Here is a 25,706-nt window from a genome sequence, read left to right as displayed (position 1 = left end):
TCATGCCCATTGGCACAGCCCCCAACGTGGCTGCTACTGTGGCAGGCAGATTATTTTTGGGGTCTGTCCACCTTCAGATGTTCCCCAGGGCTATTAATGGCCGCTCTTAATAGACGTGACGAGTTCAGCTTTTTAATATATCCGTTTGGCCGAGCGAAACCTTTACAACCAGCAAAAATGATCCCGGGGCAACTGGGCGGCTGTGAAAAAAAAACTGATGATCCCTTAATCCTTCGCATTAATTTTAGTTACTGTTGCAAACTAATCGCCCTCCCCTCATGTCAGACACGGAGAGACGGTCACTCGGGCTCGGTTTCAAAAATGTCTTTGGCAGAGCCGAGGAGGTTTAGTGTTCTATAAGTCTTTTTCGTTGGCAGCGGGCACTCGCTGGGCAATTTAGAGAATTTATGTTTTACTTTTTTTTTTGGAAGGGACTTAATTCAATGAATGTTTTTGAGAGCCCAATTTTTCATTTCCGTTTTTTCTTTAAATTCACTCTTTTTTTTGTTTTTTATAGTTTTTTTTTTTAACTTAATTCTTCAAGATGGCGCACGTTCATGAATTTCGTGCAAAATCGAAAAATGCTCTTTTATCTTTGTCTTTAACCTGTTTTACGACTTTGCATGTTCCGCTACAATGTCGCAGATTTTACGCTAAAATTTTGTAGGGTGGGGTGGGGTGGGGTGGGGGACTGGAACCCCAAACTTCACCCACAATGACAGACTTAAAAAAATAAAAATAGGCAAACGCATATCAAATGGACCTTTTAAAAAATCAACAAAAAAGGAAAAAAAACACCAAAAACTAGACAAAAAAAAAATTACAATATGCAACAATGAATCGGCACCTGAATGTTTTGGTCTTTACTCCATTATTTTTACCAATGAATCCAACATTTTCACGTTACAATAAACTGGAGCCAGTGGATTGCAGCAGGTCCAGCTCCTGCGGTGAGAGGAGGACCCGCTCTGAGTCTGGCTGATGTAATGTGACATTACATGGTGGCTATTCGTACGTATCTGGCTGAAGTAATGTGATATCACGTGGTCGCCATTCTTACTATCTGGCTGAAGTAATGTGACATTACATGGTGGCTATTCGTATGTATCTGGCTGAAGTAATGTGACATAGCATGCTGGCTATTCGTACGTATCTGGCTGATGTAATGTGGAAAAAGGAGCAAAGTTGTGGATTTTCCGCGCTGCTGATCAGTAATAGGGATGTAAATAGAGGCTAATGGTATAGTGTTATTCATTGGTCTTATTCAACGCGTTTCAAAGTTATTCCAAACTTACATGGTTATGTCCTGAAGAAGAAGTTTGGGATAACTCCGAAACGTATTGTTGAAGACTAATCAATAACCGCTATACCATTACCCTCTATTTTGGATCCTTATTACTGATCAGCAGCAGCGCGGAAAGTCCCTTTTTCTTCATGTACGTAAATTTGGTTTCCGCTAAACCCATTCATATACAACGGAAAATTTCTGTCCCAATTGTTTTTTAGAATGTGTCAGGGCACTTTTTATTATATTAGCATTGGAGTTGGTGTGAATAAGTTTCCAGGAGGCGGTCCATCAGACACATAAGTAATCTGTGGAAGCCCTAATAACTGCCTCTCAGAATCCGCGGCTCTGCTTTTGATTAGCCGGCCTGGCGCAACATCATGTGACATCACGCCAGGCCGGCTAATCAAAAGTAGAGCCGCGGATGCTGATCGGTCGGAGGTTGTTCTCAGGGTCACAGATTACTGACCCGGCCGAAGGATCGGGTCTTCCCAATCAATTCGCACCAACTCTACTTAGTATTTATAATACTGCAAAAATATATTTTATGTGCAGTGTATACTATATAGGATGAAAGTGAATGACAGACTTGTAGCTGTGTGACCTATGGTTGCATGTGATTTTTGTAGCGGTGGCATTAAAACCTAATTTTGTAGCATTATTTTCTTCCTGTTTAGCCTTGTATAGCCCTTCTTATGTTGCACTCCTAAACCTACGGAGTGCTGTATTAGGGGATATTTTTAGTTACTGCCTTTATTTCATTTTAAGGGGACCAATCACTTGACATAAATGTATTTTTTTATACCTGGTGTAAATGGCGCCGTTCTCCTGAATCCGGCGCTGTTTTTCTTTTGTTCCTGCGCCCCTCCTTTCATGAGATACGGCCCCCTCTTTGCAGTATATAATTCTAGTCTGTTTAGTCAAGTGGGAGTGATCCTCAACTCTTGTATGGGCAAGACCACACCCACTTGGATATCCAGATTAAATTTTTATACTGTGAAGAAGAGGCCGTATCTCAGGAATGGAGAGGCGCAGAAACAAAAGAAAAACATCGCCGGATCCAGGAGAACAGCGGCAATTACAGCGGGTAAAAAAATAACATATTCATGGCAAATGACAGATCTTTACTTTAGGATGTTTTTAAAAAAAATTCTACCCTTGAAATGGCCCCCATGGCTATTCAGCAGCACTAGGGATACTCCTCATAGAAAAAAAATGATAGATCCCAGCTTCTTAAAAATCCAAAAATGTATTTAAACAAAATTTTAAAAGCTAATTGCATAGATCCATGGTGTGATCAAGGAGCAACTCGTTTCATACCCTCTCCGGCGTTATTTCTCAAAGCAGAAACTCCTCATAGTCCCTATTTCTTTTTTGAGGCCTAAATATGGGCTTGAAGTTGTAGGAATATATGTTTTGCCCAAGCCCTATATCTGAATACTCTCACCGAGGTAGGTCGGCTTGTTGGCGCTCAACCTTGCGCCCCACTTTTAGGGTCACGTACCCTGTAGGACATCACATGAGGCCTCACATTGCCGTACACTGTGTGACCCTATAAGCTTCCTCCTCTGACGAGCTTGGTGATTTTTCCATTCACGTGTCCTATTTGTAAGGATATGGACTATGTGGTTGCTCTTTTTTAACCTTTTGTCCATTTTCCTGCAGTACACAGCTGAGATCAGCGTGGGGACGGAGTCATAAGGAAGTCACATGCCCTCCACACCATCACTTTTCTTAAAATATACCCACTCTGAGGAACCTTTACTATCTATCTCTCCTGGGAGAGTCCGTCCTTAATCTTCCTCCTGATATATACACCTAGAAGTGTATACAGTACATTCTCACCCTGCGCCAGTGCACATGCCGCTCTGCAATTGTGACTAAACGACAACTCCCAGCATGGAAGAAGTAGTAGCTCCGCAAAAGGCAGAGGAGCTACACATTTCATATCACTAATTACGGGTAAAGCTTGTGACTGATACACCCTTGGCCATGTTCTCACATGTGAAAATCAGGGCTGTGGAGTTGGTAAGCCAAACCTGCGACTCCGACTCCTCAATTTCCCTTACACCGACTCCGACTCCACCACTCCGACTCCCACATATATTGCTTTTATTTAATTAGATAGATGGAGGGATTGATAGATAGATGGAGGGATGGATAGATAGTGGGAGAGATGGAGGAATAGATAGATTAATAGAGGGACGGATAGGTAAATAGAGGGATAGATAGATGGAGAGATAGATAGATAGATAGATAGATACAGGGATGGATGGATAAATATATGGATAGATAGATGATAGATAGCCATATGGATGGATAGATGGAGGGATAGATGAAGGGATAGATGAAAGGATGGATAGATAGATAGATAAGATAAGATAGATAAGATAGATAAAGTCATAGATAGATAGATGGAGGGATGGATAGATAGATAGTGGGATGGATGGAGGAATAGATAGATTAATAGAGGGATGGATAGGTAAATAGAGGAATGGATAGCTGGAGAGATAGATAGATAGAAAGATAGATATAGGGATGGATGGATGGATAAATATATGGATAGATAGATGATAGATAGCCATATGGATGGATACCTGGAGGGATAGATGAAAGGATGGATAGATAGATAGAGGGATGGATGGATAGATAGAGGAATAAATGAAAGGATAGATGGAGGGATAGATAGATGGAGGGATGGATAGATAGATGAATACATGGAGGGATAGATAGAGTGTGATAGACAGATGACAGCTACAGACAGCAAATAGTACATTGCACATATCGCACATTTAGTTCACACATTGTACAGAGAGCACATAATAATCACCTACAATATTAGCATTAGTTACCTTCCTGTGACAGAGATGAGCAGTAGTACTTTCACTTTCTCCAGCTCGGGGCCCAGGAATCGGATCCTGTGCAGGGCAGGCACCCCTCCCCCTCCTCTCTCTGGTGAAGACAGGACAGAGGAGGGGAGATTGCCCCCTGCAGTCTGGAGCCGGTGCAGGACGGGAGCACTGCAGCATACAAGTGAGTTTTGATAGGTGCGTGCCCCCGCTTCTAGGGGGGGGGGGGGCAGCTGCCCCCCCTGCCCCTCGCTGGCTACGGCCATGATTCACACACAGCGTTTTGCGGATCTGTTTTTTGCAGTAAAATGCAGTGACTCTGGGCTTCCCAGCAAAGTCAGTGGGTTTCAAGATATGACATTCAGACACATCGTTTTGTGAGGATCCGTTTTTGGGCTCAAAAACGGATCCTCACAAAGAATGAGCATGTCAGTTTGTGCTGCGTTTTTCTAATCTGTTTTTGCTATTGAAAACATTATCTATGAGCTCAAAAACCTTTCAGGTGATGCGTTTTTTTAAAAAGCTGATGTTCTTTTGCAGCTGAAAAACTTATGCTCAAAAAACACAGCAAAAACGCTGTGTGTGAATGTAGCCTTAGATCAGCAATAGAAAAGCCATTTATATGACATTTCATAACTTTCCCAAATTCCTATGAAAAAATATTCAGCACATTCTGCATTGAACTACTGTACCCAATTTATTATATATTTTAGGAGTCGGTCCATTTTATACCGACTCCGACTCCACCAAAATGAGCACCGACTCCACGACTCCGACTCCACAGCCCTGGTGAAAATGCTGCAGTTTTTTTCCACAGCTTTTTTTCTGTACTAAAATATATAGTAGCTATTTGCTTCTGTTTCTGATGCATCTTCCCTTTTTGGTTGTTTTTTTTTGCTGTTTTGAGACAGTGTTTTTTTTAGGGCAGAAATTCTGCAGTTAAAACACAATAGCGATCTATGCATTTTTCAGGCTTCCTAGAGATGTCTGTGGGGAAACAAAGCGCCAAAAATACACATTTCTGCAGCTTCTTTTAATGCACCGTGGGCACGAGTATTCATGAAATGAAAATTTCTATAAACACAGTAGATTTTCTGCACAAAAAAACAGTTTACACCACATTTGAACATAGTTTTGTGTTTCTTGAGCATTAGTGGCGTAGGAATTACATGTGGACACTCCAGGTGGAGATCCACATGGTGATCCAGATAGTGATCTATGTGATGATTGAGGTGGGAATTCAGGCATGGATCCAGAGTGTGATCCAGATAATGATCCACGTGATTATTGAGGTCGGGTTCAGATGTTGATCTAGGTGGGAATCCACATGTGATCCAGGTGGGGATCAAGATGGGATTCAGGTGTTGATCCAAGTGATAATCGAGGTGGGATTCAGGTGTTGATCCGGCTGAGAATCCACATGGTGATCCAGGTGAAGATCAAGGTGAGGTTCAGGTGTTGATCCAGATGGGGTTTCACGTGGTGATACAGATAGTGATCCACGTGATGATTGAGGTGGGGATTCTGACATGGATCCAGGTGGTCATCCAGATAATGATCCATGTGATGATCGAGGTGGGATTCAGGTGTTGATCTAGATGGGAATCCACGTGGTGATCCAGATGGTGATCCTAGTGATAATCGAGGTGGGAATCCACGTGGTGATCCAGGTGAGGACCAGGTGTTGATCCAGGTAGTGATCCACTTGACGATTGAGGTGAGGTTCAGGACTTGATGTAGGTGGGGATCTACATGGTGATCCAGTTGGGCATCTTGGTGGGATTCAGGTGTTGATCCAGGTGGGAATCCAGATGGTGATCCAAGTGATAATCGAGGTGGGATTCAGGTGTTGATCCAGGTGGGATTCTATGTGGTGATCCAGGTGAGGATCGAGGTGAAGCTGATTGAGGTGGGGTTCATGTGGTGATCCAGGTGGGGATCTATGTGAGATTCAGGTATTGATCCAGGGGGGAATCCACATGTGATCCAGATGGTGATCAAATTGATAATTGAGGTGGGATTTGCTATTGATCCAGGTGGGAATCCACGTGGTGATCCTGATCCAGGTGAGGATCAAGGTGAAGTTCAGGTGTTGATCCAGATGGGGTTTCATGTGGTGATCCAGATAGTGATCCATGTGATGATCGAGGTGGGGTTCAAGTGTTGATCCAGGTGGAGATCCACATGGTGCTCCAGGTGAGGATCTAGGTGTTGATCTGGGTAGGAATCCATGTGGTGATCTAGATGTTGATCCTGGTGGTCACCACCATTAATTGAATGACCATGTGACTAATAGGGGGTCCAGAGAACTATAGTATAACAGGAGGAATGATGTCTATAAGACCTGATTTGGTGGGTTATGTGCTCGTAGGACTATTATACATTGTTTGTGGACTGTATAGTGAAAAGCATATGCTGGCATTTCTACTTGTACACTTCTGGTTAGCTTGGACCTCACATCTGTATATCCTGGACCTCTGTTATCTGTATACAGCTTTCCTGGGCATCTTCGTGATCTCCTCCACCTACTTTTTATCCATCATCACTGGAAGCATTCACAATTCTCCAGTACAATATGACACCCACGAAAACATCCTCATCAATTACTCATTCATTCTGCAGAAATCTGTCCCGGTGCCAAGTGTTGAGTCTTGTGTGTGTTAATATTCTCTATTTATGGAGCCCTGATACACCCATCACATGCTTGGCACCAGCTTGCTGTGTTTCTATATACATCTGCCACCTAAATGTAATGCAATGCATTATACGCCCGGGTACTCTGCACTGAAATGAACTCTACACTTGTTCTGTCTGGAAATCAAATAGGGACTTATTAGAGGGGGGGTGTAAAGGACCTTCGTCTATTAGCCAAATCATGGTGGGCTTTTAGAAAGAGTTTCTGTAAGTCGGGAGGACTTGGCACATCCATGTATTACATGGATGAACCATATGTAATGGTGCATTTAATTTCTGGTGACAAGTACACTAAGACCGAGGGTCCCAACAACTATGAACAACGCCTTTCCACGGTGACACCACTTCACTTCCCAGGATACTTTGTTATAGGCCTGGCATGAGCATAACGCATTGCATTCAGGTCCTTCAGATAGGGAGGTCCATAAAAACCCTACTTTCTGCGCCATATGAGGAGTGTTGGTTGAGGAGGCTTTGTTACAGAATGCTTGGACCTTCAATCATGATTTTAGGTCCTGGCTGGTTCACAGGGTAATTTTCAGTCCTACATAACTAGGACAGGTCCTGAGTGACAACCACTGATGGTGCTGTTCTTGTAGCCATAATGGTTGTCCCATAGCTTTCTCAAAAACATCTCGGACTGGCAGACTAGTCAATGTGACCACCTCAGTGGTTGATTTGAGTACATAATGTAAGAGAAACTTGACTTGATAGCTACAGTGGGTGTGACCTGGTGTAGGGATCTTTGTAGTATTCCCTGTCTGTAACTCTTGTCGTCCCACCCAGGTTCCTGACACAAAACCTTTTATTGGCAGCCCTATTATTACTAATGAGTGTTTATAGCTCGGTGCCTGAAATAGTAGTGTGTCCTCTCATTATGACTACGTTGTCATTAGCCGTTCCCTCTTGGTTTGGCCGGTTCAGTCACATTACTGCAGTTGATCATGCTTTTGTTTGTGTCGTCGTGTTTGGTGGTAAGCGGAGCCTTGGTAGCTGGAAAACACTTTTTCTTGTTGGTGTTTCCCAGCCGAACAATGGAGGAAATTCTTTACTGGTGAATAAGCTCTGTGACTGTGACAAGCTGTGCGTCGTCATGTTGGGGTGACGTATGCAAACAAACTGCTGTATGGAATAGCAAAGGTGAAGGAAGGTAGTGATCTTCTGAGTGGCCATGGTGGCACATGGACCACCTTCCATCCTTGAGTTGGTTTCCCATGGAGTTGTCCCTAATGGGCCCAGAGAAATAAAAAAAAAAGTACATACCTCCCCTGATCTCTGGTATAAGCATAACCGCTGCAACCAGTCACCGACCACTGATTGGCACATTCCATCCAAACAGGAATAAAGGTGCCGGTCAGGGAGGTATGAATATTTTTTTTTTATTTCTTACGCCCCCCATGTCCTTTTAAAGTAGGCGATGACTTTTAAGCCAAGTGCACCCATCTCGAGTGAACGCAAAGGACCCCAAGTCTATGATCATACCCAGATGTGCACAGGCACATGATCACCCCAAGTCTATGATCATACCCAGATGTGCACCTTATGACCCATACCAAGGTACTTGACCTACCCATGAGGCTTATATAAAAGGGATCTGACTACTGAGCAGAAAAGATGTCAGGAAATCCGATTCTTCATAGCTTCCTAGCAGATATGACCATAAACAGGCTGCTGCAAACAGTGGCCCGTACTCTGCTGACTGGTGACCACCACTACCATGCTTTACTGAAAGATCAGTCCCACGTAAAAAGGAAACTCCGGGTATAGTGCATTGGAAAACTGATATATATATATATATATATATATATATATATATATATATATATACAGTTATATGAAAAAGTTTGGGCACCCCTATTAATCTTAAGCTTAATGTTTTATAAAAATTGGTGTTTTTGCAACAGCTATTTCAGTTTGATATATGTAATAACTGTTGGACACAGTAATGTTTCTGCTTTGAAATGAGGTTTATTGTACTAACAGAAAATGTGCAATCTGCATTCAAACAAAATTTGACAGGTGCATAAGTATGGGCACCCTTATCATTTTCTTGTTTTAAATAATCCTACCTACTTTTTACTGACTTACTAAAGCACTTTTTTTGGTTTTGTAACCTCATTGAGCTTTGAACTTCATAGCCAGGTGTATGCAATCATGAGAAAAGCTACTTAAATTGGCACTTGCAAGTTGTTCTCCTGTTTGAATCTCCTCTGAAGAGTGGCATCATGGGCTCCTCAAAACAACTGTCAAATGATCTGAAAACAAAGATTATTCAACATAGTTGTTCAGGGGAAGGATACAAAAAGCTGTCTCAGAGATTTAACCTGTCAGTTTCCACTGTGAGGAACATAGTAAGGAAATGGAAGAACACAGGGACAGTTTTTGTTAAGGCCAGAAGTGGCAGGCCAAGAAAAACATCAGAAAGGCAGAGAAGAAGAATGGTGAGATCAGTCAAGGACAATCCTCAGACTACCTCCAGAGAGCTGCAGCATCATTTTGCTACAGGAGAAGCTGTATGGGAGAGTGATGCGAAAGAAGCCGTTTCTGCAAGCACGCCACAAACAGAGTCAGCTGAGGTATGCAAAAGCACATTTGGAGAAGCCAATTTCTTTTTGGAAGAAGGTCCTGTGGACTGATGAAACCAAGATTGAGTTGTTTGGTCATACAAAAAGGCGTTATGCATGGCGGCAAAAAAAACACAGCATTCCAAGAAAAACACTTGCTACCCACAGTAAAATTTGGTGGAGGTTCCATCATGCTTTGGGGCTGTGTGGCCAATGCCGGCACCGGGAACCTTGTTAAAGTTGAGGGACGCATGGATTCCACTCAGTATCAGCAGATTCTTGACAATAATGTTCAAGAATCAGTGACAAAGTTGAAGTTACACAGGGGATGGATCTTTCAGCAAGACAATGATCCAAAACACCGCTCCAAATCTACTCAGGCATTCATGCAGAGGAACAATTACAATGTTCTGGAATGGCCATCCCAGTCCCCAGACCTGAATATCATTGAACATCTGTGGGATCATTTGAAGAGGGCTGTCCATGCTCGGCGACCATCAAACTTTACTGAACTGGAATTGTTTTGTAAAGAGGAATGGTCAAAAATACCTTCATCCAGGATCCAGGAACTCATTAAAAGCTACAGGAAGCGACTAGAGGCTGTTATTTTTGCAAAAGGAGGATCTACTAAATATTAATGTCACTTTTCTGGTGAGGTGCCCATACTTATGCACCTGTCAAATTTTGTTTGAATGCAGATTGCACATTTTCTGTTAGTACAATAAACCTCATTTCAAGGCAGAAACATTACTGTGTCCAACAGTTATTACACATATTAAGCTGAAATAGCTGTTGCAAAAACACCAATTTTTATAAAACATTAAGCTTAAGATTAATAGGGGTGCCCAAACTTTTTCATATAACTGTATATAAAATATACGCATATGGAATATTTGTCACAAGAGTGACTAAATCAATTTTGCCGCAATTTGGCCCAATTATTGGTGATTAATGATTGATAAATTGATACATTTTTAGATATAACACTATATATGTAGATGTTGTTCTACTTTTTCAGCAAATAAATGCAAATTTTGCTACATCTTGACATAAAAGAATGGCGTTATATGCTTGATAAATTACCGCATAGCTTTTTAACATACAAGCCGAGGTGTGACATGCTGTTATTGGACATAATGCAGTGGTATCGGGGTCTAGAAGCGTAGTAGCAGCTATGATTATGGGTGGAACTTGTTTGGTTTTGGTCACCGCACCCATTAGTTTCCGGTGTGGTTGCTGTAGTACTGGTATCGCTGCAGTCAGTGGTTCAGCCTTATGACCGGCAGCACGCTTTGGGTTTTCTATAAATAAGGCAATGCCATGATTCGGGAGTTCCTTTGGATTCATATACAGTCGGCTCTTTCATTCTACACCTCTGTAAATTCCCACTCACATGATGGAGAATTCCATCTGCATTCCCCAGCGATCTGCAGTATACATAATGTATGAAGTCTGCAGATATAATATGTATATATATGTATAGGGCTGGCGGGGTACCGGCTGTATCTGTGGGACACTTGACCTCTGGGTAAGCACATCCTATGCTTATCAAACAACTGGCCTATTGTGATTCTGCCCAACTAAAGGCCCACATGTATAAAGTACTTGATGGGTGGACATATCGCATGTGCAGCCTGTTCAGCTACACTGGGGCCCAAAGTGGCAGGGGGCCGACCAGGAAGGCATGTGATGCTCCCCATCGTCTCCATTGGTCCCACATAAAAGACACTGTAATTTTCAAGTATCCCGGTGTAAAATAGTTGTATTTTTTAACAGTTGCTCTATTCTGCCCCTGTCTTAAATAGGGCCTGTCACTTGCTCAAAAAAATTGTGATAAATCGTTTGTAAAAATCCCTGAGCTCTCCTTATTCTGCTGCTTTTTACCATTTTGCGCTGCATTGCTCCATTGCAGAGATATTCACATTTGTTTATTTTGGAGCGTACTGTGAAATCTCTGCTTGTAGTGCAACAGGTGGGTGTTTCTTCAGAGTCTTTACTGGTGGCATGTTTCACCCTCCTCTTCCAGATGCTACCAATCATAGCTCAGTAGAGTCTGAGACTGCTAGATAAGAGGTTTAGCTGTGATTGGCAGCATCTTGGAGGGAGAAGTATAAGCACACGCCTCCCAGAGAAGACTGAAGAAATGCCCAGTTGTGCTACAAGCAGAGATTTCACATACTGTGATCCAGAAGAAACAAATGTGAATATCTCTGCAATGGAGAGGCGCATTGCAAAACAGAAAAAAGCGGCACAATAAGGGGAACTCAGGGATTTTTACAAGGTATATAACTAAACTTTTTTGAATAAGTGACAGATCCTCTTTTAGGGCACTGTTATGTGACTAGCACAAAATTATAAGCAGTTTTGTGTTGCTGCCAATACTGTATGGAATTTCTATTACTATATGGTTCTTGTGGCGGGATAGATGTTATTAGGGTGTGTTCCCATGTAGCATACTCGCTTGCGGTGAAATTCACCAAATATAGCAGAAGGATTTTGAATGAAATGTACCTAAATGTTATCCCCATGGTCAAAGTCAATTTCAATTTATTCTTTGGTTAACCTTACGTATTTCACCATTTGCAATGCAATGGGTAACATACGGGGAATGTCCGCACCTTTTCCGCATTGAAGTTCACAGTGTTATTATCCGCCATGGATTTCCTGCATTTTTTCTACTGTGGAAAATCCAGTATTTACATAATGTGGGAACTTACCTTCCAAAAGGTATATACATTGTCCGCCCCAGATATTTTCACTGCATATAGTTTTATTTCCTTCTTTTACTTCCTCCTCAAGGCGTCCTACCTCACCTGTTAAAGGTTTCGGAGATTCCTAGACTGCAGTTTTGACGTATAGTAAAGCCATGGAAATACCATGTACTGAGTCTGTCCCTGATTCTTGAATTACAGGGGTTGTCAGGATCTAAAAATGTTTACGGCAATGAATTTTTTGATCATACCAATTGAAAAATTGTGTTTCCAGTGGTACAATAGAGATGACTCCACAACACATATGTCAAACTCTGGCTTGTGGGTCAAATCTGGCCATCAGGGTGGTTTTATTTGGCCCTCGACCCAAGAACCACCACTGAGGGGCCATTATTCTGTATGGAGCACTGTTTGGGGCCCATTATACTGTATGGAGCACTATGTGGGGCCCATTATTCTGTATGGAGCACTATGTGGGGCCCATTATACTGTATGGAGCACTATGTGGGGCCCATTATTCTGTATGGAGGACTTTGTGGGGCCCATTATACGGTATACTGGTTGGCCCGCGACTTTGACCAAGTTTTTAATTTTGGCCTTTGTGTGTTTGAGTTTGACATCCCTGCTCTACAAGACCTTGACACTACTACTCACTTAGTCTATCGGAGATCGGTCCAGGAGACACTGTCCCGTGTTTCCCAGCTATATGTCTCAGTGGTCCACCAGCAGTAGACTTGGTTAACACCTGGTAATCCAAAACTTTTGAGATTTTGGAGCCAAGTATCATTTACAAGGATCTCAAGGTGGCCTTATTACATTTCAATGTATAATTTAATTTAAGGCAGCCTAAAAAACGATAGCACATTCCCGGAAAAAAAATTATAGTCTGTGTGTATACGGCCCAGCAATATGTTCTAGATATGGCGTCCAACGGCTCACTATACCCATGGTATAAGATAATACTGGACGTGCTCATACTTCCTCAAATAAAGTTGGAGCTCATTCTGTCTTATTCTTAGGCCTCTCCTATATACCATTGCTATAAGCAGAGTCTTAAGATGAATCTGATCTAGTCTTCTCAGTGTCTATATTTGTAGATCGATATCACATGGAAGTTTCCAGGATACACATACTCATCATTTTGTCTTGGTTTCTCTTGCAGCCTATGGTCAAGCAGTCTCCATGGAGCAGCCACCAAGGCAGCGGCTGGAGTACGGGCAGCATGTCCTGGGGAGGGATGCATGGCCGAGATCGTCGCACCGCTAATATGGGAATGCCTGGCACCATGAACCAAATCTCCCCTTTAAAGAAGCCCTTCTCTGGGAACGTCATCGCCCCACCTAAATTCACACGATCCACCCCATCGCTCACTCCCAAGTCTTGGATTGACGACAATGTGTTCAGGACGGACAACAACAGCAACTCTCTCTTACCCTTACAGGTAAGAATGGTATGTAACTGCTCTTTACCTTTATGCATGCCTTATACATATATGTGTATATACTGTATACTGTCCATGTCTAAAATCCCTGCCTGCTCTGCCCAGATATGACCCAAGGAAACACTGCGTATGGACTGTCCGGTTACCCCCTCCTCTCAGAGGTTACCCAACGTCTTAGATTTCCTTCTCAACTTGGTAAAACAAATGATTATTTTTTTAATCTTTTACCGCTTTTCCTCCATTTTCTGGCCTGAAGAAGATATTGGAAAAATTGTGTGACTCCCATTTTGCGAACATTGACCCAGCTGGTATGACTAGAGTCGAGTTGCAACCATAGCAAGTTGTCGTAGTAGGGGATGGTAAGGATATAGCTGGGGTCACATTGCGTTTTAGCCTATGGTCAGTTTCTCAGTCGGGGCTTATGTCCGAAGAAAAACGGGATTTGGAGGTCTATGCTGATGGGGCCATTGTAACGATGCGGACAGAGTCACCGTGTGCCCTGTCGGACATCATTTTTGGCCATATCCGTCTACTTGAGGCAGCTTTCAAAACAGTCGACTGCGTAAATGCAATGTGAATACGGCCTTACAGTTAGGTTCAGTTAAGACCCCTATCAAATAATAACCCTTAGTTCATAGAAGTAGAGAATGAGGTCCTCGGACTCGTAGCTTTTTAGCACTTGGCGAAAAACAAAGTCCAGATTAAGAAGTGGAAAACAGTCTTACCCCTAAAATAGGTTTTAATTATTGAAATATGAGTTAATGATGAAGGAAACTTTCTAAAAGTATTTTGGAGGATTTTTTATTTTCACTCATCAGATAACCCCTATAAGGGTGAAATCAGACGTCCTTATAAATTGGAACAAAGTGGAGGGACTGGCTGGCAGCTCTCCCGACCCGAAAGTGACAGGTGCATAGAAATATATGACACTGCCAATCTTGGGTCGGGAGAGCCGCCAGCCGGTCAGTGCACTTCGTTCATATTTCGGCCCGATTCATATGGATGTCTGACTATGCCCTAATAAAGAATGTTTTCGCTACAAAAGATACCAAAGTTGGGTTCAGACGACCTAATTTCACCGTTGGTATATGGACTGCAATGCTCGCGGCTTTTCTGACCTAAACTTACAACCTTGAATATGCCTTGGACGATATGAGTCTGGATCTGGAGATACCACGTGAAATACGGCTGCCTACGGGTGCGTTCACACAAACATATATTCTGTGTGTGCAACAATCCGCAGCCAGAAACCTAGACCCAATGGAAAAACATTACAGAATTCACAATTTATGGTCCAGACTAGTGCATATAAATAATAGGCAACTGCATCCATTACATGGACAAGTATACGGAGCCGCAAACCAAATCTGTACATTTATCATCATATGCGGACCCATAGGTCACCCAGGCCTGCTATATAGAGGACATAACACGCAGAGCCCAGGTTTCGATACACATGTCTGCCTGCCAGTGAAGCAGGTGTGCTTAGTGACAGTCGCTCTCCTCCCCTGGCAGGCAGCCATGTTCTCCACGCACTCCAATGCCTTACAAGGCTGCTCTGCTGTGAAGGTCGGGGGTGTTTGTCTGCTTTGTTTTCATGTGGGCAGCAAGAATGGCTCCGGGATAATTACAGAGGCCTTAAACTGGGTGAAGCCTGCTAACTTCAGCAGGAATTATCTTCTTCAGGACCGTAATGTGGTGTGTGATAACTCATCTGTGTATTTGTATAAATAAAGTTATTGTTGTTTGTTTATAAGCGGAGTCCCTATTTGTTACTCCGGAATGGTAGTATTATTATTATTATACAGTATTGTGTATGGGTCCAGGGCGGGGAATAAAAAGAAAGCGTAGCCACAATCCAGACTCTGCCAACGCCATCCCCCGCCGGTCACGTGACATTAGAGAGGGGCAAAGTGACCGGAGCGGAGTAGCCACCAAGATCTGGGAGGTGACTGCCGTTTTTTTTTTTCTTAATTCTCCACCATGGGCCCATACACAATAATTCCCCACCATGGGCCCATGCACAATAATTCCCCACCATGGGCCCATACACAATAATTCCCCACCATGGGCCCATACACAATAATTCCCCACCATGGGCCCATACACAATAATTCCCCACCATGGGCCCATACACAATAATTCCCCACCATGGGCCCATACACAATAATTCCCCACCATGGTCCCATACACAATAATTCCCCACCATGGGCCCATACACAATAATTCCCTGCCATGAGCCCATACACAATAATCCCCCACCATGGGCCCATACACAATAATGCCTCACCATGGGCCCATACACAATAATGCCTCACCATGAGCCCATACACAATAATGCCTTACAATGGGCCCATACACTATAAAGCCCCCCCATAGGCCAATACACAATAATTCCCCACCATGAGCCCATACACAATAATTCCCCACCATGGGCCCACACAATAATGCCCCACTATGGGCCCACACAATAATGCCCCACCATGAGCCCATACACAATAATCCACCACCATGGGCCCATACACAATAATGCCTCACCATGGGCCCATACACAATAATTCTCCACCATGGGCCCATACACAATAATTCCCCACCATGGGCCCATACACAATAATTCCCCACCATGGGCCCATACACAATAATTCCCCACCATGGGCCCATACACAATAATTCCCCACCATCGGCCCATACACAATAATTCCCCACCATGGGCCCATACACAATAATTCCCCACCATGGGCCCATACACAATAATTCCCTGCCATGAGCCCATACACAATAATCCCCCACCATGGGCCCATACACAATAATGCCTCACCATGGGCCCATACACTCTAAAGCCCCATCATGGGCCCATACACAATAATGCCTCACCATGAGCCCATACACAATAATGCCTTACAATGGGCCCATACACTATAAAGCCCCACCATGGGCCAATACACAATAATTCCCCACCATGAGCCCATACACAATAATTCCCCACCATGGGCCCACACAATAATGCCCCACTATGGGCCCACACAATAATGCCCCACCATGAGCCCATACACTGTAATGCCCCACCATGGGCCCATACACAATAATGCCCCACCATGGGCCCATACACAATAATGCCCCACCATAGGCCCATACACAATAATGCCCCACCATGGGCCCATACACAATAATGCCCCACCATGGTCCCATACACTATAAAGCCCACCATAGGCCCATACACAATAATGCCCCACCATGGGCCCATACACTATAAAGCCTCATCATAGGGCCATACACAATAATGCCTCACCATGGGCCCATACACTATAAAGCCCCACCATAGGCCTATACACAATAATGCCCCACCATGGGCCCATACACAGTAATGCCCCACCATGGACCTATACATCATAATTTTTTACTTATTTTTGCCCTTCAAGGATCATTCCAATCATTGTTTTCACTGCTATTAAGGTTCTGGTACAGGACTGGTACCCAAACCGAACTTTGGACTAAAGTTCGGTTCTGTTTCTTTCCAGAACCCAAACTTTCATGGGTCCGCTCATCCCTCCTCAAAATGCATTTTAGTTTTATGGTCTTTTTGTGGCTTTTTTTTCTTGAGGTCAGTGGTGTTTTTTTCAAATGTGGCATGCTCTGGGTATAGGTTTTTTTTTTGCATTTTTACCATTTACTTAATTATAGGACTTGAAAAAAGATTTGGAAAACCTTGTACTAAATGGAAATCTATTAAAAAGGTCACCAAACATGACGAAAAGTGAGTGGAGGAGGCTCTAAGGCTGTGTTCACATCTAGAGTTTTTTGAAACGTTTAAAAAACTTTGAGTTTTTCACCATAAAACCACTTCAGAAAACTCTCCTTTTCTCAGGAGTTTTTAGAGAAGTCTTTCTTTTCCTGAAGAATTTTCAATGAGTTTTCTTTTTCCTAAAGTATGTTTTTTTGTTGCCTGTTGATTGGTCAGTGCCTAGTTTGGAGAGGTTTCCTTCAAGATCCCTTTCCAAAAAAGTGACATGCCTTTTCTTTTTCCACCAGGCAGTTTTCAAACCTCTCTGCAGGGGACAAAAAAAAACACTCAAAGTGGATTTCCTAGAGACATGAATAGAAAGAGTTTTCAAAGTGTTTTTGAGGAGGATTTTGGAGAGGATCTTCTCCAGAAATACTCATCCAAAACTCAGTGTGAACATAGCGTGAGTTTTTAAACGGACCCTGTCATCATAAATCTGCAGGCACCATGTTATAGAGCAGGAGGAGCTGAGCATATTGATATATAGTTTTGTGAGAAAAGATTCAGGATAACCTGAGTTTTTAGCATTTAATAAACCTTTGCTCTTTCTGGGATTTTCGGTCCAGTGGGCGGTCCTATCAGTGGTCCAGTGGGCGGTCCTATCAGTGGTTCAGTGGGCAGTCCTATTGGTGATGGGACCGCCCACTGCATACAAAAATCTCAGAAAGTGTAAAGGTTTAAATGCTGAAAAAACAAGTTCTCCTGAATCTTTTCTCACAAAACTATATATCCTTTTGCTCAGCTCCTCGTGCTCTATAACATGGCGCCTGCAGATCGGACGGCATTTTCATTGTGATACGTTCCCTTTAAATACATATGAGCATGATAGAGATGGGTCAGTGCTGTATCATATCTACAGTATATGGCTCAGTGGCCATATTGTTGGCTCGTCAGGCAGTGGTCCTCACGGATTGTGTCTTTGTGGGGGGTAATGTGACTGTAGACATGGCAGACTTGGGCTGATAAACTCCTGTCGCCTGTAGTCCTTCTTCTCTTTGCTCTTTTTTCCTTACAAGGTCTGGTATTTAGAGGGAATCTTCTTTAGGAAACGGCTGCTTTTTAGCTCGTGTGACTTAGCAATGGAACATTGTTTTGTGTGAAGTCTACGGCCATTAAATATTCATTGTGTCTACCTCCGTAGCCCAGGGCCCTCATACATCCACCGTGTCTCCTCAGCCTGTGATCACTCAAAAATAAATTATTTTTTACCCCTCGCATGGCCAGCTTTATAGATCGTGAGCTCCTATGGTCACCCAACCACTTGCCTATTTATTCCCAGTAGGTCCTTTTCCAATGGCCGGCATTTCTGCCATTTCTTCATGTCAAAAACATTACCTAACATTGTATCCACTGCAAAATGCAGCTAACAGACTGTGAAGGTGTCTGTTAGCTGCCCCCATGATCAGTGCAATTGCTACGAATAAACTGTCTTGGTAACCCATAGCAACCTATTACCGAGCAGCTTTCATATATTTTAGTACACTTGGAAAATGAAACCTGCGCTGCGATTGGTTGCTGTGACCTAACAGTACTTTTTTTTTAGACCGTTTTTATAAATTTGTCCCATCTAGCTTGTGGTCACACATACAGTATATATTCATCAGATGAGAGTATTTTTATACGGATAGTATACGGGCATCATACGATTTATCAAAACGGTCTAAAATAAAAATAGTTTTCTTAACCGTAACAGTCAATCTCGGCGCAGGTTTTATTTTACTACCGCTAATTAGAAAAAAATGAAAGCTGAACTCTGTTTGCTATGGCTAATAGATTTTCTTTGGACCATTTTGATAAATAAGGACCCAATATTGGGGACCCTATGGCCATTTTTGGTGGCAAGGGGCAGGAGAGGAAGTTCTGGAGACCATGTTGGACTGTAGAAGAGGAAGGCCACCGTGGGGGCCTTAAAGAGGATCTGTCACTAGGGATGAGGGACATGTGGAAGTTCGAGTTCTGGTACCTGACCCGAACTTTATTCCAAAGTTCGGTTCGGGTACCAGAACTGTACCCGAACTTGAACCAGAATCCAAACCCCATTGAAAACAAAGGAAACCCGGACTTTTGAGACAGGAAAATTTTCTCTCTCTCACTCGTCAGATTCATGCCACACCCCGTCCAGCCCCAACTCCCGCCACTTTGTTGGCATAAGAATGCCAAAAGTTGCAAAATTTTAGTGCAGCCTCGAGTTGCACCAAAATTTTGTGACGTTTTAAAGCTTTTTTACACCAGAATTCTGGCATAAAGGCTTTGATTAATTGGGCCCAAATTGTCCAGGCTTTGTTGATTGCAGCTTCTCTTCAGAGTATTCCGGGTTTTTTTGTTTTTAAGTTCACCATACATTTCCAGAGAAATTAACTTTTTTATTTAGCTCTAATTTTTATGGTCCTTAAGGGACTCTGGTCACAGGATTCACTGGCCACTCTTGACCTGCTGTAAGGTCCTTTTAAAATGGTTTCTAGATAGTTCCCCATCCTATCAGACCCTACCCTGCTGATGAAGCCTATTCATTAGGATTTCTGAACATTAGGCCGGTTTCACACATACATGTTTCACAGTCCAGGTTCGGACCACGATGTATGAACTTTCCGGCATTCTAATGACCCAAATTCAGCGGCCTCATAGGCATATATAAGGCTGTTGAGATTGCATCAGAAGACCCCAATCAGTCTGTACATCATGGTCCTTACTAGGACCATAAAACACGAATGTGTGAAACCAATCTTAAGGCCCCATACAAATAAGATAGCAGTCCACCAAACCTGTCTATTTCAGTGGGATTGGTTGACCAACTAGTGTGTATGGGGGCCTTCTGACCCTCTCCCGACAGATGAAGTTGTAGACGATAAGGATTGGGTTGTTGGATTTTCAATGGCGAATCCATTTGTTTGGCCGGGATATAGTCCTCTGCCAGAGGAGTCTGAAGATCGTGTATGGGGGCTTTTAGGCTCACAGCTATCTCTCCCTCATTATTATTATTATTGGCCTTCAGGTCAATCTCGAAGCCATGGCGACTTGATAGATGAATGCTCTGTAGGAAGATCGATCTTGTGCAATCCTAGATAGGTCCACCAGGGTCTCCTCCACCGTTATCTTGATTGTATCAAGTCATCGGGCTGCTGGTCTTCCGCTTTGTCTTGTTCCTTCTATTCTTCTGACCATGATGTCCTTCTCCAGTGATTGCTCTCTTCGTATGATATGTCCAAAGTAGGCAGGTCATAGCTTGGTGATCCTTGCTTTGAGTGCCATGTCTGGCTTGATTTGTTTGCTCTTCTTGCCATCCATGGTATTGATAACATCCTTCTCCAGCTCCACATTTCGAAGGCGTTTATCGCTGTAGGGAGGCAGATGCTTAAAGCAATTGTAAGGACTCATGCCCCATATTTCCTCAATAACTGATGACTGGACAGTTCGGCTGGCAGATCACTCCATAATACCAGATGTGTATAGTCACAACTCCAAGTATCATGGTAATGACATGCTGTGTTATATCTGGCCTAAAATGAGCCTTAGAATTGTTTTTCACGTGATTTTTTTCCTTTATACGCTAGGCACAGGGGCTTCATACACCACTTAGACTTCATGTCATTGCACCATTTCCCTCTTGGTTGAATTTCGGCTCTCCTACACAACCCCCGTAGTGTTCCTGTGAGACAATGAATTGACACATTTGCTCCTCGGCTCTTTTTCAGCCCAGGAGTCGGGATGAATAGACCCTTTGAGTAGATGCTTTGGCTAATGTGGGAATACCCTAAATCTAGACCGAATTACACCAGGTTGAGCTCCCCTGCTGGGCCACAAAGCAGGTGTACGTGCAGTCTGCTGTTGTGTTTTTTCCACTGGTGATTGACAATAGTGAACAGTGTGAATAATGCATTGTGTGTGGTGACTGTGGGCCATAATTACGCACATCTTTCCTTTACGTTATTTTACATACTTAGCTGCCCCTAAAGGTTCCTGCCCTCCGTGTAACCCACCACCTCCTTCCCGTATGACTAAGCGACCAGTGTTTTGTAGACTCTGCGCTCATGAGCTTCTGTCATCCCCTTTATTGCCGGCTCTGTAGTATGTTATATAACAGCTATTTTATGGAGGAATTCCCTGCCACAAACCTAAGCAGAATGACGGTGCCCAAAATATTCATACATTATACTGCAAGGAAGGTCCGAGTATTAGAGGCGCGCAAGGAGTGCTGAACTAATTTTTCTTACCATCCAACATATTGTGTTTATGTATTTATTTTTTTACATGGAGCAAATGTGGGTGACAGAACAGTAAGGCTATGTTCACACGCAGCAATTCTGCTCCATTTTTTTAGGGTGCCGATTACATGTGTGCTTTGTCTACAATACATGTTTAATAAACGTAATTTGCTTACCCAAAAACGCCGCAAAAACGTTTGTTGTGTCTTTTGCAGCGGTTTTTCACTTTCTTATTGCTTTTAATGGGTGAAAAACCACTGCAGAAAATGCTGAAAGGATTGACCCGATGCCGATTTAAAAAACCCTGCAATTCTCAAATTCAGACAGGGAAAAAAAATCAAGCGTGTGCATGAGATTTCTGAAATCTCATAGCTATTGCTGGTACTGTAAAAAGCAACTTTCCATTTGCATAAAAAAATGCTGCAAAAACGCTGCCTGGAGCCCCCTTCACATGTGCGCTTAAAAACACGTCCGTGTGGGACGTTCCGTTTTGACCATCCGTGTGCTATCCATGTGTACGTGTGCGTCATCAGTGTGCCCAATACCAGAATAGAAATTACAGATTTTTAAGTGATGTGCAAAGATAATAGATACTAGAGAGGTAGATACTAGGGAGAGGTAGATACTAGAGAGGTAGATACTAGAGAGATAGAGAGATAGATACTAGAGAGGTAGAGAGGTAGATACTAGAGAGGTAGATACTAGAGAGGTAGATACTAGAGAGGTAGAGAGATAGATACTAGAGAGGTAGATACTAGAGTGGTAGATACTAGAGAGATAGAGAGATAGATACTAGAGAGGTAGAGAGGTAGATACTAGAGAGGTAGATACTAGAGAGGTAGATACTAGAGAGGTAGAGAGATAGATACTAGAGAGGTAGATACTAGAGAGGTAGATACTAGAGAGGTAGAGAGATAGATACTAGAGAGGTAGATACTAGAGTGGTAGATACTAAAGAGGTAGATACTAGAGATGTAGATACTAGGGAGAGGTAGATACTAGAGAGGTAGATACTAGAGAGGTAGAGAGATAGATACTAGAGAGGTAGATACTAGAGAGATAGATACTAGAGAGGTAGATACTAGAGAGGTAGATACTAGAGAGAGGTAGATACTAGAGAGGTAGATACTAGAGAGAGGTAGATACTAGAGAGAGGTAGATACTAGAGAGGTAGATACTAGAGAGGTAGATACTAGAGAGGTAGATACTAGAGAGGTAGAGAGATAGATACTAGAGAGGTAGATACTAGAGAGAGGTAGAGAGGTAGATACTAGAGAGGTAGATACTAGAGAGATAGAGAGATAGATACTAGAGAGGTAGAGAGGTAGATACTAGAGAGGTAGATACTAGAGAGGTAGAGAGATAGATACTAGAGAGGTAGATACTAGAGAGAGGTAGAGAGGTAGATACTAGAGAGGTAGATACTAGAGAGAGGTAGAGAGGTAGATACTAGAGAGGTAGATACTAGAGAGGTAGATACTAGAGAGAGGTAGAGAGGTAGATACTAGAGAGGTAGATACTAGAGAGGTAGATACTAGAGAGGTAGATACTAGAGAGAGGTAGAAAGGTAGATACTAGAGAGGTAGATAGACAGACATGGATGAATAGATAGATAGATATATGGATGAATAGATAGATAGATATATGGATGAATAGATAGATATAGATGAATAGATAGATAGATATGGATAGATAGATAGATATAGATGAATAGATAGATAGATATGGATGGATAGATAGATAGATATAGATGAATAGATAGATAGATAGATAGATATGGATAGATAGATAGATAGATATGGATAGATAGATATAGATGAATAGATAGATAGATATGGATAGATAGATAGATATAGATGAATAGATAGATAGATAAGGATGGATAGATAGATAGATATAGATGAATAGATAGATAGATAGATATAGATGATTAGATAGATAGATAGATATGGATAGATAGATAGATATAGATGAATAGATAGATATGGATAGATAGATAGATAGATATAGATGAATAGATAGATAGATATGGATGGATAGATAGATATAGATGAATAGATAGATATAGATGAATAGATAGATAGATATGGATAGATAGATAGATATAGATGAATAGATAGATAGATAGATATAGATGAATAGATAGATAGATATAGATGAATAGATAGATAGATATGGATAGATAGATATAGATGAATAGATAGATATGGATAGATAGATAGATATAGATGAATAGATAGATATGGATAGATAGATAGATATAGATGAATAGATAGATAGATATAGATGAATAGATAGATAGATATGGATAGATAGATAGATATAGATGAATAGATAGATATGGATAGATAGATAGATATAGATGAATAGATAGATAGATATGGATGGATAGATAGATAGATATAGATGAATAGATAGATAGATAGATATAGATGAATAGATAGATAGATAGATATGGATAGATAGATAGATATAGATGAATAGATAGATATGGATAGATAGATAGATAGATATAGATGAATAGATAGATAGATATGGATAGATAAATAGATATAGATGAATAGATAGATAGATATGGATAGATAGATAGATATAGATGAATAGATAGATAGATATGGATGGATAGATAGATAGATATGGATGAATAGATAGATAGATAGATATAGATGAATAGATAGATATAGATGAATAGATAGATAGATAGATATGGATAGATAGATAGATATAGATGAATAGATAGATAGATAGATATAGATGAATAGATAGATAGATAGATATGGATAGATAGATAGATATAGATGAATAGATAGATAGATATGGATAGATAGATAGATAGATATGGATAGATAGATATAGATGAATAGATAGATAGATATGGATAGATAGATAGATATAGATGAATAGATAGATTGATATGGATAGATAGATAGATATAGATGAATAGATAGATAGATATGGATAGATAGATAGATATAGATGAATAGATAGATATGGATAGATAGATAGATAGATATAGATGAATAGATAGATAGATATGGATGGATAGATAGATATAGATGAATAGATAGATAGATATGGATAGATAGATAGATAGATATAGATGAATAGATAGATAGATATGGATGGATAGATAGATATAGATGAATAGATAGATAGATATAGATGAATAGATAGATAGATATGGATAGATAGATAGATATAGATGAATAGATAGATAGATAGATAGATATAGATGAATAGATAGATAGATATAGATGAATAGATAGATAGATATGGATAGATAGATAGATATAGATGAATAGATAGATATAGATAGATAGATATAGATGAATAGATAGATAGATATGGATGGATAGATAGATAGATATAGATGAATAGATAGATAGATATAGATGAATAGATAGATAGATATGGATAGATAGATAGATATAGATGAATAGATAGATAAGGATGGATAGATAGATAGATATAGATGAATAGATAGATAGATAGATATAGATGATTAGATAGATAGATAGATATGGATAGATAGATAGATATAGATGAATAGATAGATATGGATAGATAGATAGATAGATAGATATAGATGAATAGATAGATAGATATGGATGGATAGATAGATATAGATGAATAGATAGATATAGATGAATAGATAGATAGATATGGATAGATAGATAGATATAGATGAATAGATAGATAGATAGATATAGATGAATAGATAGATAGATATGGATGAATAGATAGATACAGAAAAAATAGTAGAGACAGCACTCCAAAAATAGATGGTTTATTAGCTCAGCTGGAGCTGTGGCGACAATTCGGCTAAATATAGCCTTTTTCAAGCCAGATAGATAGATAGATAGATAGATACTAGATTGATAGATAGATAGATAGATAGATAGATAGATAGATAGATAGCTTGTAGAGCTTTCTATTAAGCCACATAAATAAATAATTAAAAAAAATGACTTTGGGTCACCCCTATTTTTTGAAACCAGCAAAGGTAAAGCAAACAGTTGTGAGCTGATATATTATCAGGCTGGGAAGGTCCCTGGTTATTGAGCCTTTCCCAGCCTAAAAATACCAGCCCGCAGTCGCCCCAGAAGTGGCGCATCACATTAGATGCACCAATTCTGGCGCTCCGCCTTCGCTCTTCCCGATTGCCCTGGTGCTGGTGCG

General features: G+C 41.4%; 1 protein-coding gene across 4 annotated transcripts in view; it reads left to right on the top strand.

Moving 5' to 3' along the window:
- Positions 1-25,706, top strand: part of CPEB2 (cytoplasmic polyadenylation element binding protein 2) — a 120,104-nt gene that overhangs the window by 10,902 nt on the left and 83,496 nt on the right. For 2 of the 4 annotated variants that reach the window (XM_073647375.1, XM_073647358.1), the window contains exon 2: positions 13,266-13,544. In XM_073647375.1, coding sequence (XP_073503476.1) covers positions 13,266-13,544 — 279 coding nt within the window. Of the gene's footprint in view, positions 1-13,265; positions 13,554-25,706 lie in introns of all 4 variants that reach the window. The other 2 variants (XM_073647366.1, XM_073647354.1) reach the window with 1 other exon arrangement.

Source organism: Phyllobates terribilis, unplaced genomic scaffold (genome assembly GCF_046119375.1).
Source record: "Phyllobates terribilis strain yellow unplaced genomic scaffold, ASM4611937v1 Scaffold_1__5_contigs__length_1240528914, whole genome shotgun sequence".
Classification (NCBI taxonomy): Eukaryota; Metazoa; Chordata; class Amphibia; order Anura; family Dendrobatidae; genus Phyllobates; species Phyllobates terribilis.
This window is presented reverse-complemented; position numbering and strand designations above follow the sequence as displayed.